Source organism: Plecotus auritus, assembly GCF_963455305.1.
Source record: "Plecotus auritus genome assembly, chromosome: 6".
In the NCBI taxonomy this organism is placed as follows: domain Eukaryota; kingdom Metazoa; phylum Chordata; class Mammalia; order Chiroptera; family Vespertilionidae; genus Plecotus; species Plecotus auritus.
In genome coordinates, this window is record NC_137773.1 from 135,454,535 (window position 1) to 135,471,385 (window position 16,851).

General features: G+C 46.8%; 1 protein-coding gene across 3 annotated transcripts in view; it reads right to left on the reverse strand.

Moving 5' to 3' along the window:
• The window catches only part of CACNA1D (calcium voltage-gated channel subunit alpha1 D), a 311,586-nt gene that overhangs the window by 153,114 nt on the left and 141,621 nt on the right, over positions 1–16,851 (reverse strand). For all 3 annotated transcript variants that reach the window (XM_080675937.1, XM_080675938.1, XM_080675936.1), the window contains exon 4: positions 2,405–2,544. In XM_080675937.1, coding sequence (XP_080532063.1) covers positions 2,405–2,544 — 140 coding nt within the window. The remainder of the gene's footprint in view (positions 1–2,404; positions 2,545–16,851) is intronic.

The window sequence follows — 16,851 nt, forward strand, 5'->3', positions numbered from 1 at the left end:
TTTGACGGGCAGTTATGTTACTTGCATATCAGTTTTTTACTTTTCAGGCTTCTTTCCAAACATTATCAGTAAGGGTTTCAGGTAGTCCTTACTCTGCAGCAGAGGCTGGCAAATGTACTTTGTAAAGGGCCAGATAGCAACTAGAGGGTGGGGAAAAAGTCGGTTTACAGTTGTTCATATGGAAAATAATACAATAATTAATAAGTAATAACACAAGAATAAACTGTGTTTCAGATATTCATAACTGTAAACCTACCTTTTCCCCACCCTGTATTTTAGACATTGTGGATCTAAACTACTCAATTCAACTCTGTGAACAAATATATTACACTGTTACAATAAAACCTTATTTACAAAAATCAGTGGCAGGCTGGATTTGGCCTGTTGGCCAGTGTTTGTCAACCCCTGCCTGAAGCTAATTTATCCCTAATACTAATGTCCCTCTGGAGTTTCTACTGACATTCCAGGGTGTTCAATGACATCTTTCCACACTGGTTGGTGTTCCCTCTCAGTGTTCTTTGCCTGGCCTCACAGAATCTCACCCCATTAATTGTAGCTGAGCATTCAGTCAAAACTCAAGAGGACCCCAAGGCATATTTATAGAGTTCTTTCTCTTCATTGCTCCCTCCCCTTTCACACTATGCCTCTCAAAATTCAGCCACCTCAGCCTCCCTGACCTCTTGTTTCTGTCTCAACGTAACAAGACCACCACACTGTACCTGGTTCCCTCTCTGTGCTGTACTACAGTCTGAAAAATGTCTCTAGGCAGAAAGCCAAGGTGACTGTAGGGCAGGGACAAAGAAATGGAGCTAAAGACCTCCATCCTCTAGCTGAACACCAAGTCTAGGGTCAGGAAAGGCACAGCAAGATTATTCCAGAATCAAGAGACCTGCAAGGGTCCTGCTAGCCATTCCTGTTAGAGTTCACCAAATACAGGAAGGTATGATACATATCTATCACCTATTCATTTTAGCTGCACTACCTTGGCTGTCATACCTTAGATGCCAATATACTATGGTGAGTTTTGCAAAAGCTAATTTTTTCCCCATAAGTCTAATTATCCCACGGGCCACCATTGTGGATCCCATTTTAACTTCAAAGGTTTGAAATTAGAGGCTCAAAAATTTTCCCACCCTCCCAATATCCAACTAGATTAGTCTCCCATAAAAAGCCAAAGGATTCATGATAAAAGAACAATCCAAAAGATAAATTATCTTGCTCAACTATAGAAGGTAATTGAACAAGTCGTAGAGATGAAAACAGAAAGGTCATTTAACAATCTATCTCTATAAGACCAAATGTAATTTTAGGAGCAACCCATCTTGTAGCTGGGTAACAAAGACCCAGCAATGGGATATAGTTTCTTTTTCTGTGTGGGTATTTGGTCCAAAGATCCAGCATTCCTTTAACACTGATCCATTTTTCTCTTGCTGGCAACATTTCCAGGTGTGGAAGGAGCAGAATAACACAGGCCACTGGTTTTCATTTTACCATTTTCCTTTAAATAAAACTGTTGGTGTCTTCTTCCGGTGACAGGATTTCGGGATAATGCCTGCCTCTCTGCATTTTCTGGCTTATTTCATTTCATGCCAGATATCTGATATTATTCAGACACTTGTTTTGTTATTTAAAATGGGATAGTAGCATGCCAAAGTTTTTTTCCCACAAATCAGCAGAAAGAATTAATAGATTTGCTCCAGGGATGTTAAAAAGCAGAGTACCTCACTGCTATAAGGATTTATTACTTTTTTACTATTCTGAGTTTTTTTTAACTTAACAGGGTGCTAAATATAAGAGCTCTACACATTTGACTCAGATCATCAGTAGGGCTGGCCTATTTGTGGAAGCCAGAGGCCCTGTAAGATGAACCCTCTCACATTAGGAGCTTAGACTTCCTGCTATAGCCATTTCTGAAAGCACAAGTAAAAACTGTGAGAGATTTTTCCTTCTTTTTTTTTTTTTTTTTTTTTCTCACCTGAGGATATTTTTTCCATTGATTTCTAGAGAGAGTGAAAGGTTGGGAGGGAGGGGAAAGAGAAAGAAACATCGATGTCAGAGACACATCGATGGGTTGCCTCCTGCAATGTGCCCTGACCGGGGCTGGGGATCAAAGTTGCAACCCAGGTATATGCCCTTGACCGGGAATCGAGCTCTCAACCCTTTGGTGCATGGACCAATGCTATGACCACTGAACCACACCGGTCAGGGCAAAACCATAAGAGCATTTCAAACCAGTTCTGCCTGGAGATTGACAGCAGCATCACCAGTCTTCAAAGGACTCCTGCCAGGTCTGGCTGCAATCACTGGCACAGAGGAGTAACCATATTTCCTCAAAAGATGCAGTTCTTCTGTTACTCCCACCTCCCATTTTCCAAACATTTCCCCCCAAATAAAAGGGACTTACCCTACTATTACTATAACAAAATCCAGTAAATTCCATCCATTCCTAACATAAGCATTAGGATGTAGCAATAATCCATAAGCTATAATCTTCAAAAATGTCTCGACTGTAAAAATAATCAGGAAGGCATATTCTACTTTTTCCTGTGAAAAAAAACAAAGAAAAGGGAGGGGGGAGAAGAAGGAGAAAAGATTTTTAAAATACAGATTAAAATATTAGAATCAATTTCCAAGCATTTTTCTCCAAGTCAAATTTTCATTACAAGAAATGGAACCATTAACACTGCACCTGGGCCAGGAAGGCATTTTCCTTCTAACACTGAATGCCTCATAAGCAGCTAAGTATAACCCTCTTTTCACTGGGGGCTGCATGACTGCATTCTGCCACCTGCTCTGATGCATGTGCAATGAGACTGCTAGGACATAACAGGCATGCTTGTTATTTGCACACATTTGCAAAACGCAGCATGTTTTCCTCCTGCCAGACCGGGCCCAGAAAAGCACGAGGGTGCAGCAGAGATTCCAACGGCAGCTTTGAACAGAACGTCCTGTGGAAGAGAGGAAGATGTGTCTGCTTTGACCCTCTCTTGATCTTGGGTGTATATCTGACTTCTAAGTCAGGGTCAGCTTTGTCACTGAGCAGCAAGGTGACCTTGGCAAAGCCCCACCTCTCCTCCGGACCTAAGTTTCCTCATCCACACACACAGTGAATTCAGGATGGAAAGGCCGTAGTCTGCTTACTGGCATGCCCCCTGTCTCGGATGACCCTGCTGAGTGCTAAGTGGTCACCACGCATGTTCCCAGGCCAGGGTCAACCTTCTCTTCTCAGCAGTCATTCCCACACAATTGCCACAGACCTCCGAGACTCTGTCCTTGGGCTACATGACTCTTAGAACCTTCCCAGGTACAACTCCTGCATCTCCACAAGTATAGAAAACACACCCATCAGCCTAAAAATGTTGCCTCTTTCCTCTTTTGTGAAGGTTTTCTTTATACAACTTCAGCTTTCCTAGAAATATGGGCCAACCGAGATGTATGTGACTCATTTTACAAGAGGCATTCCCTGGTAAATAGTAACTAAATGAAAAATCCTCAGGAACGAAACTATTCCATATGGGCCATAACATCCTCTACTGATATGAATTCTACGCTGTGGGACCTGAGGAAAGTCACCAAGGTCAGGACAATGAAGCCAGGAATTCACTTATTAAGATGCCTCGTGCACGAGGTCAAGTCAGCCTGGCCCAGGAAACACTTAGTGAGCACCTCTTCTGCTTGGCGGCCCCATACCCGGAGCCAGGTAAAAAAAGTCTCCACTGTGATCCCCAGCCTCGAAAGGCTTAGCCTGGGGGAGAGGAAGGGGACAAGGACAGTTTCTAACGTGCACACAGAGACAGTCCCAAGAGAGGTAAGTGACAAAGAGCAAGTCTGCATCATTAGCCCTCTGATAAGGCCAAAGGGTTCATCCACTTCTCCCCTGCAAGGCCTCTGCTTTGTTATATGTATATGACTGCTCTTTGGCGCAGCCACCCTGGGCTCGAGCCATCTGCCACCAGTGCTACCCCTCTGCTGCTGGCCAGTTTCAGTCCCCAGCTGAACTTCTGCGTGTCTTCTCATGGCGTCCTTCCTCTTTACCACCAGGGGAATCATCCAACCACTACAATACCCTAGCCTTCACCCCCACTCCCGACTCCCCAGTTTATTAGTTCTTCCTTCCCGGTCCCTGCCATTCCTATCCTGCCCTCAGAGTGCCCTTGATCCTCAGCACACCATCATGGCAGCCTAATAAATTCTTTTGTGCAGTGAGTTAGCCAGAGTCAGTGTGTTTTCCATTTTAAAAGCCTAGTTCAATATACATCCCTATGTTCACCACAGCATTATTTACAATAGCCAAAATATAGAAGCAACCTAGGTATCCATCGATAGATGAATGGATAAAGATGTGGTATACATATACACAGTGGAATATTACTCAGCAATAAAACGGAATGAAATCTTGCCATTTGCAACAACATGGACAGACCTAGAGATTATTATGTTAAGTGAAATAAATCAAACAGAGAAAGACAAATACCTATGATTTCACTTACATGTCGAATCTAAAAAGAATAAACAAAAATAGACTCATCAAAACAGAGAAGAAAGGTAAAGGGGGGATAAATGACGATGGAAGGAAACTTGACTTGGGGTGGTGAACACACAAAACAATATACAGATAATGTATTGTAGAATTGTACCCCTGAAACCTATATAATTTTATTAACAAATATCACCTCAGTAAATCCAATAAAAATAAATTTAAATAGAAAAAAATAAATAAAATAGAGAACAAACTGATAGTTGCCAGAGGGGAGGGAGATAGGGGGATGGGAGGAAAAGGTGAAGGGTAGTAAGAGGTATGAGCTTCCAATTATAACATAAATATGCTACAGTATGTAATATACAGCACAGGGAATGTAGTCAATAATATCGTAATAACTTTGCACGGTGACAGAAGGGTACTAGACTTACAAGGGTGATCACAGTGGGTATATAAATATCAAATCACTATGATGTACACCTCAAACTAATATAATGTTGTATGCCAATTATACTTTAATAAAAAACATTTTTTAAAGCCTAGCTCCTCCACAGCCTCCAGACCCATGCTTCCTCCAGACCTTCCAAAAAAAGCAGGCCCTGTCCTGGGGTTCCCTCATCCCATGCACCCCAACCCCTCCTCTAGGCAGTGGAGAACTTCCTTGGCCATGACCTCACCGCCTCCCCCAGTCCAGGCTGAGGTGAGCAGGTTGCAAAATGCTCCCAGAGCAGCAGCATGCATGACCCCCACCCCACCCACCCCCGCCACACACAGACCTCCAAGGCCTCTGGTTACTCTCCATACTCCCTGTAACCTCCCATGAACACCCGGCTCCTCTTCCTGTGCACTGCCATGTCCCTGAGCGGGGTGCTGCCATGAGAGAGGCATACACATCACTGTGGATGTTCTGACAAACAGGGGCCCACTTTGCTATTGGGTGGGGAGGAGACATCCAGGAGGGCTTCCGTGAGGCAGTGGTGTTAACTTTGAGAGCTAAAAGGAAGAGCTATTCTGTTGTTTTAACCAGAAGCAACAATCCCTGAAAATAGCAACCCACTGTACTGAAATTAGACCCTGACCACCAAATGTGGATTGTCAGTATGTTTTGGAGAGTTGGAGTTCTAAGGGAACAGAATAAGCTGAAAACAGCATGCTGATTTTACAATTTCGTTCCCCCTTTTACCCCTTCTGCTTTATTTACGAGGCCAGACAGGGGGAGGAATCTTTTGCTGCCATCAATATTCATAGCAGTTACATGCCTACGTCAACACAGTGCTATGCTTTGGAGCAGAAAAACAAGGCAAGGAACAGAGAGTACACCTACCAACACTGCTTGTTTTTCCTCTTTGGCTTTCATTTATAAGTAATTTTGCCACAATAATGCAAGGCCCATTAGTATAACTGAATTGGTTAGGGCTCTTTTATCCCCCTCTCTTGTCCTCTTCTGTCTCCTTTTTAAAGAATTTGGCTTCTCTTTCCAGATCCTCAGTGCATTACTGTATGAAACTGACTATAAGAAATACAACTTGCTTTAATGTGATGCTTTATCACAGAGGCGCTGCCATAAAGCCAACTCAAAATCAGCCTGGAGAGCAAGGCAGACCCTCTGCCTAGAAGCCAGTGTCGTCCTGGTCCCCAGTCCTGCTGTTAAAAAGGACTCCTACACAACAAATATCCCTCCACATTAAGCAAATGTCGTGTAAAAAACATCTTGCAAAACAACAATTATGGGAAGGGGAGGTCATTATTTACTTCACACACACACACACACACACACACACACACACACACACAAAGTTGCTCATTTGAGGAAAGCATGTTGAGTTAGTCATGTGAAAAGGAAGCCGGATTCCTAACTTGGCGAGGCGGGAGTGGGTACGGAGCTGAGGGGCCGGTGAGGTGTCTGTGGAGAAGGCATGGAGTCTGTCCAGGATGGAGGAGAGCACGGCGGAAGCAACAGCAGCAAGGATGAAGGAACGGGCTGAAAAGAGGCAGGCAAGAACCCTCCAGAAATGGACATGAACTGAGGTATCCCAGGGCTGGGCTGCCCCTTAAATCCTATCCCAGGCTAAACAAAGAGAGTAAATGATCCCTGCACCTCAATGTCTCTGCATTTGCCAGGCAGAGTCACGTGACATTGAATCCTTTGAAGAAACCACCAGCCTGGCCAGTGTGGCTCAGTTGGTTGAACGTCATCCCAAGCACCAGGAGGCTGCTTGTTTTATTCCCAGTCAGGGCACATGCCCGTGTTGCAGGCTCCATTCCCGATAGGGGTGTGTAGGAGGCAGCTACAGCCTATCAATGTCTCTCATTGATGTTTCTGTCTCTCTTCCCCTCTCCCTTCCTCTGAAAATCAATGAAAACATATTTTGTTAAAAAGCTAGTAGCTAATAATAATAATTAAAAAGAGAAACCACCAATTCCTCTTCATCAGAGACCCATCTATCTATATATGAATGAAAGCCCCTCATGAGACCTCAAGCCACCAAAGAAATAAAGGCTCCAAATTTAATTCTGAAATCTGAGTTACTTTCTTTAAACATCAAAGTTTCACCAAACAGGAGAGGCTCTACCAACAGTCTCTAAACCACGTACCTCTACACAGAACCTTGAGAAACAGAAACTGCAACTGGCAGGGAGTGGGAGGGGCCAGGACCCTCAACTTGGCTGCACTGGTACTTGTTTGATCCATGTTGATGCTTGCCCACCTCCATGCCTTTGCCCACCCTGCTTGCCCCACACAGTGTGCCTCCCCCAACATATAGAGTCCCACCCCCTCTCAGTGAGCACACACGACAACGACGCAGGACTACCACAAGCCCAGCACAGCTGACGGGAATGAACGCCCAGCTTGGAGTCACACATAATATCCATTTTCTACTAGCCTGACTCAGGTCTACTTCCCGTCCCCTCTTTCTAGAATGCTTTCCCCCATCCTGCTTTCAGTGGGCTAAGTTCTACTCTTCCTTCAAGGCTCAGCTTAAATGACACTTTCTCAGCGAAACCCCTGCTGATCTCCCAGACAAAATCGGGGCCTGCAGTTAGGTGCTGTCAAAACTCATTACACTTCTTCATAAGTTTATTTGCAAATTTTAAATTCTTTTAAAATTATCTCTTTAGTATCTGACTCCCCCAATAAATGATAATTTCTCTAAGATCAGAGACCATTTCTGTTTCATGCACCATTGTATTTCCAAGGCCTGTCATAAAAAATACTCATATTTATAAATGAATAAATAGGCAAAATGAGAGGTTTTGACCAGACATTACTCCATGTCTCTTCCTGCTAAGAAGTTCCATAATTATGTTAGTCTGCTCAGGCTGCCATAACAACATACCATAGATGGGGTGGCTTAATAACAGATTTATTTCTCACAGTTCTGGAGCTGGAGAGTCCAAGGTCAAGGTGCTGGCTGATCTGGTGTCTGGTGAGAGCTCCCTGGCTCACAGAGGGCTGACTTCTCACTATGTCCTCATCTGGCCTTTGCCTGGTACATGTATGTGTAAAGAGAGAATGAGAGAGAGACCCCTCTCTTCACCTCTTCTTCTAAGGGCACTAATCCCATCATGAGGGCCCCACCCTAATTACCTCTGAAAGGCCCCATCTCTAAATGCCAACATGTTAGGGGGTGAGGCTTCCACATATAAATCTGGGGGGATGCAAACATTCAGTCCTTAGCAATAATACAAGGGGCCCATGGCTTTGCCCTGTTTCGGGAAACCGTCCCGAAGTGTCAAAGAAAAGCCTCTGAGCACAGCCATCGTGTACCCTAACCGCAGCCTCATCCAGTCAGTGAGGAGTATGCACACAGGCAAGGCAGTGAGGGTGAGGAACAGCCCAGAGATTGGGAGCACAGGGAGTGGGGGGCAGGTGGGAGGGACTGGGTGAGGCTGAGTGGACCACTCGAGGGAGGCCATGAAAGGCCCCCACTGTGTGCCGGGCTACAGGGCGTGGCCTCTGTCTCTCGGCTGTAAAATGAGCAGATTGCACAGATGAGTTCTTCCCGCTATGAGACTATGATTCCCTGGGCCCTGATGAGCAAAGCCCCGACACAGGTGGTGGCAGGAAGATCTGTGAGGCTAGAGATCCTGGAAGACACCCATCCAAGAGCAGCGGCTGTTTTGTCAAGTGGCCGGGTCATATTCAGGCCAGGCTTGCTGAGAGACCCTCACAAGGAGGCGACTGGGGAGCCACAGAGCTGCTATCACAGGGTCTCAATAAGCCATTCAATCTCTAGTGAAATCTGGGGGCGAACCACAGGAGGGTGACCAGCAGGTGTCCTCAGCTCCAGCTAGAATGGAAGCCCAGGTCATTTTTCTCTCCGCAGGTATTAATGAAGCATGTACTTAGCAGGCCTCCAGTGGGTACTTTAACACCATCGTTACATGAAGAAACTGGCTAGAACAGTCAGTTTGCCTTTGGCTTTCTTCCCTTTTGGTTTAAAAGTATAAACTTTAGATGACATTTGTGTCCTAAGTCCAATTCTAGTCTGTCAGCTGGGTCAATTACCCCTGGCTGAGTCACTTACCCCTTCTGCTTCTCTATAAAGCAAGGGTAGTCACCCCACCCACCAGGCTACAATGAAAATCAGATTAAATGAAAGGTGGGAAAGCTTTACCATCGGTCAAACACGGCACAGTCACAGGCTGTCCAGAGCGGGATGGAGCAGGAGAAGCAGACAGCTCTCAGCCTGAGAGGAGATCCGGAAACTCTCTGAAGATGTTTCTCCTGAAACCCCCTACAGTCCAGTGACCCCATCACCACCCAGGTGGGAAGGGCCACTGCCCAGGATGCCATCAGAATGTACTGAGAGGACATGGAGAAGGCCAGCAGCGTGGCCTGGCTGACCCTCTATGGAGACCACCTTCAGTGACAGCTGGTGTGTGGGAAGAGGGCAGCATCCCGCCTGGGCAGAGGAGGCTGACAGGGAACTCTCTCTGGAGGTGGCCCACTCGCTCACCTGCACAGCAGAGGCAGCTGCTGCTTTGCTGCCAGCCAAAACAAGCAGCTTTGGTGGGGTGGCTAATTACGGTTCTGGCCCCCCAGAAAAACTCCCCAGGTGACAGCACCCTGATCTTCCCCCAAGAATTGCTCCTTTCCTACTCTCGGTCCAGGGGCTGCAGGGGTCGGCATGTGGCCCAGGTTACTAGTTCAGGGATAGGCGTGTTACCCAGCTCATGTCAACCAGGTCCAATTCGAGCTAATCCTGGGGTTTTCACTTCGACAACTAGGCAAGAAATACCATCACTGGCTGGGCATAGCTCTGAGATACAGAGCCAGAAAATGGGGAGAGGGTGTCAAGCAGAAAGACAGAGAAACTCACTCTGAAGCCTTTGTTTGAGCACCTGGTCAAGCTAAGCCTGAAGCTAAAATTCTCCCCTTTATCTTGGGCTATTCAATGGCAAAATCCAATAAATGGAGACAGTTTGGGTTTGGGCTTTTGATCAATTACAAACAAAAGAGTCCTCGCTAATAAATACACAGGTCCTACAAGCTCACTCTGCTTCTCTGAAAGTTGAAGCATCGAAGAGAATCTTCAGCAGCTCCTCATCTCTCAAGAGATTCAACTCCTCTGTGATTCCTTCTGCCCCGCAGGCTTACGCATGGCTCTCTATGCATAGGACCCATGAGCCCTACAAGCCGGGTTTCTCTGGGAATTCGTCTAGGCTCAGCTTTCTAAATTGCCTCCTTCAACCTCATTCATTCTCTGTCGCTGTCTTCAGTTCCAACTGGTTTCCTATACATTACACACGCCTGTAAACTTGATGCCCAGGACTTGCCTTGCTTCCCACCCCAACCATCCTGGGACATGTACTCCCAGTTCCCTGGTAGTAGCTGCAGTGTACGGTTGGCAGCCATGCCCTTCCTCACCCAGCTTCAATGTCAAGGCATGCCCACCTCCACCCCACCTTGCAGTTCAGATACCCCACTTCAATTTAACTCAACACCATTCATGAGGTGTCTACTCCCTACCAGATGCAGTCCTGAGCACTGGGTTTTCAAAGATGGCTAAGATGTTGTCCATGTCCTGAAGGGGGACATCAGGTGCATATGTAAAAATTTCAAAGCAGACACTAATCAAAGCTAAAGCAGGATGCTGGGGAGAAGGGGGATGGGGGATGGAGCACTTGATTGTGTCTGGAGCATTTGGGAAAACTTCCTAAAAAGCACTGGACCATAACACATCTAAATTCCTCCATCTGGCATCCCCAAGGACCTCTATAATCTGTCTGTGTTCTACATACTAACAACCCCACCAAGTACAGGCCCCCACTCCACCTCATTCCCCTTTCCTTCTCCACAGCTCCCTCAGCTCCCACCCGCCAGTTCCCATAACCTCCTGTGCACACGTGAGACCCACTAGAACCCCTCATGTTGTGACTGCTCTACTCTGGGATGAAAGCACTTCTCTCTGTTTTTCTAAATCCCGTTCCACCCTTTCAAGGACGACCAGGGAGTTTTATTTCCTCTGAGACTACTCTTCCCCCTCTTGCAAGCCTGATGCCTTTATCAGGGAAGACAAATGTCTGCCATGTGCCTGCTGCCTCTGCGCCCAGGGACCCTGCAGCCAACATCACTCACCAGTCATCACTGGCACCCCTCCCACTGTAGCCTACTGCAGCTTCACTAGGTGCCCAGTCGAGCATCACCACTGACTGGAGTGGGCACATGAAGTCAAAACACTTTGCTGCCCCAGAGTTGAAACTTGTGCCACAGGTTTGGCATTTCATCAGGAAAGTGAACCATAACAAACACTCGAGCACCAACTCTGTTCAAGGCCACGAAAGAGGGCAGAGATGGGCACAGAACTGCCCTGTTTCAGGAGCTCCTGTCCAGCTGGGAAGGTAGGCCTATTAGATGTGCCATCATGTAGGAGGCAGGAACCATCGTATCTCCCTCTGCAGAATCCTCTCACTGTCCCGAGAACTGAGCATTTAGCTTCAGTAAGTACCAAGGCGGCATCATCCACAAAAAAGGACAAACAGAGCTGTGACTCCAAGGCTGTATGTCTAAGCATCTGAGCCAAGACCCTGTCACTGGCGGGAACCCTCAGAGCAGTTCCAACACGCAGCCAGGATCCCTCTCACCTCTCCTGGTTGGAGTGGCAGTCATGCTTTCTTTCTAACCAGTGTCAGGCCTTCCATCCTGTTCTGACAGCTCAGGTCAAGGTTGAGCACCCCTGGGAGTATGTTCCCTGCTGGGGCTGACCGAGCGCCCTGCTGCCTCCCCGCGACCTGTGGGGCCTGGCTCGTGGGACAACGGCCAAACACCCATCGTTTTAGAGAAGAAGCCTGTTCTTGGCATTGGTTAGTTCCAATGACACAAGCCAAAGCTCCAACAGGTCTACCTCCTTGGCTGAAAAGAAATGAGCAAACATTTCAAAATGGCAGGAAATGAGCAAGTTTAAAACCAAACATTTCATTTTGACAAGAAAACAGCCACTCCGTTCTTTCCATGAACAGGCTGGAGAAAAGCCTTTCAGAACTGTATATCGTTAAATCCCCTGACCTCTGAATTATAAGTCAATCTCACCTCATTCCCTGTACACTTGCATCCTTAGACACAGCACTTGGGCGAAAGAAACTTCCCAGCATCTTATCTCCGCTGATTCTCCAAGGGACAGAGTAAGACAGGCAGAGAAGGGATCACTGTTTACATTCACCTATGACGGTCACAGGCTCTAAGTTACCTCCTGCCATGGTCAATGGGAAGAGGCCTAACCACACCTACCTGGTGGTGAACCACACCTCCCATGCCTGTCAAATCTCACCTGGCCTTTGTGCTTTTCCACCTGTCACACCACAATGACCTCAGCCTAGGGTCACATAGGCCCCTTCCACTGAGCAAGCTGCGATGTACCTTGCAGGTCACAGCTGCTGACGGTAGGAGTGGTACCTGGCGGGTGGGGCTCAGAAACACTTTCACCACCTACAGGAGGCTCAGGGCCTGGGGTCAGGTCTTGGCTCTGCCACTTACTGGCTTTGTGGACTCAGACAAGTGACTATACTTTCTCACTGCAGCTTCTTCATCACAAGATGAAAAAGTGCCCAGGTTTGTTGTTGAGCGTAAATGAGGCAACACGGGTAAACACATGCGCCATGAGCCAAGGTCTGCGTGCAGCACGCTCCCATGACGGGGGTTCATTTTACTGTTGTGTCTTTGTAACAAGCCCTGAATAGCACTGGCCGCCACCCAAAAACAGCACAGGGCCTGCACGGAGCAACTGCTAACTATTCCCTAAACCGGCACTGGGACAATGGCTCACTCACTGTCGGCCCATAGGTCTGCAAGCTCACAGGGCAGCCTGTCCCTCAGGGGGACTGCTGGTCAGCACTGCTGCCCTCTGAGGGAGAGAAGTGCTCCGTCTAAACCTGCTCCTACCCCCTGGCCTGTCCAGCAGTCTGTCTGGGCTATCACAGACAGTCGGGAGATGAACCAGGGCCCAGTTCCCAGACCCCGTGTTATGTGCCCCTTCACTGCTAACAAAAAAGGGACGTCTGGGCTCCCTGGGGAGCAGGCGGCATTCAGCTCCCCAGTCATTACTCCACCATAAAATCCACTTTTGGGGATAACAACCCTCATTCATGGCCACCTATTTCCAGTGAATGTGCTGAGAGCATAGGAACATAGATATTTCTATATAAATTTATGAATCCAAGTTTAAAAACACAAAGTGTGAGGTCTATAACTGAGATAAAGTGTTTGCTGCATTTACTCAGATTAATTCCATGAGGGTAATTTGCCATTGTTTTAGCATTAGAAAGTAAAATAAAGTTAAAACCCACACACCACCCAATTGGGGCCCTGAAGTGGAAATCAATACACAAGTCAATGACTGAGCACACTGAGTCTCCGCAGACCCGCTCTGAGATGGGGAGGGTCATAGCAATGACCTGGTCCTGCCAGTCAAACCTCTGCGGACCCACCCAGGTTTCCCACAGCAATTCCATTCCCAGGAAAACAGTGGCTCCAGAAGCCGTCAGTAGAAGGTTCTATTTGTTCAGGTGGCTAAGGCTAGTTAATAATCTCTACTGTTCTTTTTAAAGTAAGTTTTTATTTAGTAGCTACCTCGCTCCAAAAAAGAACTCTAAGCAGCAAGAACATCAAAATGTGAAGTAGTTAAGAAAGGGAATGCTCTATGGCTGTTAAAGAGAAGGCAGCAGATCTATGCTAAGGGCAGGGAAGGATACATTACTACAGGAACAGTATGAGTAATATGAATAAGTAAATAATACGACCCCTGATGTCTGAAAAGATCTCTTAATAAGTCAGTATGCAGTGCAGACACCTAAAAGTGAGGAGGCTTGCCTATGAGTGCAAGGTCTTAGCGGGGGAAAAGGTCTATCTCTCCTTTTAGGTATTTCTGATTTGTGTAAGCTTTTCTCCTTGGCTATCTTTTATGAAAGTCATATGAAACTCTAAATATTTAGAAAAAATAACTTAAGAAAAATAAATACATTAACAAGGAAAAGAAAATGAAACAGGAATAAGACCATTACAAAGATGTATACTGTGTAGACATATTTTATTACTATGTCTCTGCAATTTCTAACAGCTAATGGGAGAGAAGGAAATCAGATCAGTGACACAAGTCACCTCATCTTTTATTTCTCTGCACAGAAAAGTATTTCTCCAAAGGATTTGCAGAGAGAGACGAATCAGCTGACAATATAAAGTGAGCACCCATTATCTGAGGTGGAATATTTGATAGTTGCCTGTCTTTATGGAATTTATACTGTAATGGAGGAGAGAGGGCTTTTTTAATGGAATACATACAAAGTTAATTTTATGGTTTATATCCACCAATTTTTGGAAAATAAAATAAAATGGAAAATTATCAGAATGCATAGAAAATGTCAGAATTTATGAAGTATTTTTTCATCAGACTCATGTTTTAATGACATATACATATATGTTTGTGAGTTGCAATGTAAAATGTATCTACTACTGATAGCCAAGGTGAAGAAAGAAAGTTGAAAACCACAGCCAATAACCGGGCCCACAGTGGACCCACAGTGGGCACAAATATCTACTCTCTTTCTCTCATGCTCACTCATGCACACTCTCTGCCCCCCACACATATGTCCACAAAACCCAAGAAACAAACCTAATAGGAAAAGCCAACCCAGGAAGTGATGGGCGTGGAGTCCATTTCCTGTGAGGTTTCTAGAGGAGGAACTGAAGCTCCAGGTAAGGAGACAGACTAGGGCTGGGCAGTGAGTTCCCTGCCCATCCTAGGAGATCACCTGGGGCCACCTTGGGAGTCAGCACTTCCTAGGGTCATTCATCTGGAGGACAGCAAGGTGGGCCAGCCAAGATGGGAGTTTCCATGGAAAGGAAGATGACCTATGTTTGCAGGGGGGCACCAAAGGCAGAAGGGAGGAGGGGTGGAGAAGAGCACCAACCAAAGGCTTGAAGTGCCCACAGAGAAGGCACTCACTCCAGAGGCCCGGCAGCACTGTCCTCTAGCAGATGGAGAAAGTGAGCCCCAGAGGGAAGGGCAGCGCCAGCACACTGGGCACCTAGACGCAGGAAAAGCAGCCTGGACCCCTGGGAGCTGGCATGGAAAAGCGGCAATGTGCCACAGCCCCCCCATCCTCCCTGATCCACCTGGAGTCCTCGCGGGGAATGGCTCATAAACATTCCAGGACAGGAAGCAAACTGGCACCCCCACTGGGCCAGCGGGTCAGAGAGAAGCAGGGCGGGGAGCATGGGGGCATCTGAAGACCTGGGTTATGGGTCCCCACCTGGGACTGGAGGATGCAGGCCCAAAGGGTCCACAGAAGCTGCGTCCTCTGGTAGGCACGGGGCCGCCTGCGGCCAGGCACAAACACGGCTTGGCTGGGAACAGGGCTGTCAGCGCAAGGGGCATCTAATTCACCAGGAGCTATGAGGGGAAGAAGGGGTTCCTCTTACCCCTGAGAAAGGTGGTCAGCTAGGGTAGAAAGCTCTCAGCTGGGCAGGCTCTGCAGCGCCGAGGCTGTCATTTTAGAGCATGTTTCTTCACTGTGAAGCCAGCTCCCAAAAGGACGCTCTTTTAAGGAAGCCCAGATGGTGTGTAAAGATGAACATGTCCCAATCCTGTTTCTGCCCTGGCCCCAGGGCGGACACTAAGACCCCCAAGCAGTGCCTCCTCATCCTCTCAGTGGGGACACCATACCCACCTCAGGGGATTAAGAGGAAATGCCTGGCACATGGTCTGCACTCCGACAGCAGCTGTGCTGTGACTGCCCCACAGGAGGGTCTCCACTGCCCCGGGGTGGGGGTGGGCGGAAGGCCTCCTATCAATCAAGGGTGAGGTTCCAGGAAGTTGAGAAATCATCCTACTCCACTTCACTGGACGTTGCCACAATGCTGGGGCCCAAAGGGGCACACCAAGCACCGCCCCCGCTACCCCCAACCAACGTTTATATTCTATGACAAAACACAGTATTGAAGGCTCAGAAAGACACAGGAAAGATCATCAACAAGCAAGCAACTTGCAATCACAACCACTAAGTCCTGTCTGGCTAGCTGAAGCTCAAAACTGCCTGCAGCCCGTTCATTCTGCACAGATGCCTTCTTAATGGTTTCATGATCACTGAGATCAATCATCATTTTAATAATGATTAGTGCTGAAAACGCAACAGGCTTAATCATAACTGCCTCAATTCAAAATTCATTAACACTGTGACCAGCTGAAAACATTACACTGGAGCGCTGTACCTCATAGATGTACCTCCGAAGAACACGGGCAAGCTGCTGCATGCCTAGCCTCCGCACCGTACAGCTGCCTTCACATGTCAGCATAGGGCGCTTTCCATCGTCACTTCCCTCTGAACTTAGGGCTCAGGCAGGCTCATACCCTCAGGATAACTGAGACATCTGAACATGAAAGCCCTTGAAGCTTAAACAGTGAAATAGATGCTATTTTCTAAATATCTAGGTACATTCTTCATAAAACATCCTAGTGAGTTAGGATAAAATAGAGCAAACAAATACAGGTTTTCCTTTAATTACAGTATTGTGCTGGTGAATCAGACCTCAAAGGTCTGGAAATTACTACTTTCTATGGCTTGTGATTCTGCTCAAATGTCGAAAAAACAAAACAAAACAAAACAAAAATCCAAATCCTGAACAAGTAATTCAGCTGTAACATCCAGGCTTGCTTTTTTTTTTTTTTTTTTTTTTTTTTCAGCCCAGACACATGAGAGTGCAGAGAGACAAAGATATGAGATAAGACTAACCCTCGTTGGAGCAAGTGAAAGGTAAAGAGAGGGGCTCTGAACACAAGCGGCTGCGTCACCTCTGCAGGGCCTACACACCATTCATTTGCCACTTTTGTTGTTGTTTGTTGTTGATCCTCACCCGAGGATATATTTTTCCATTG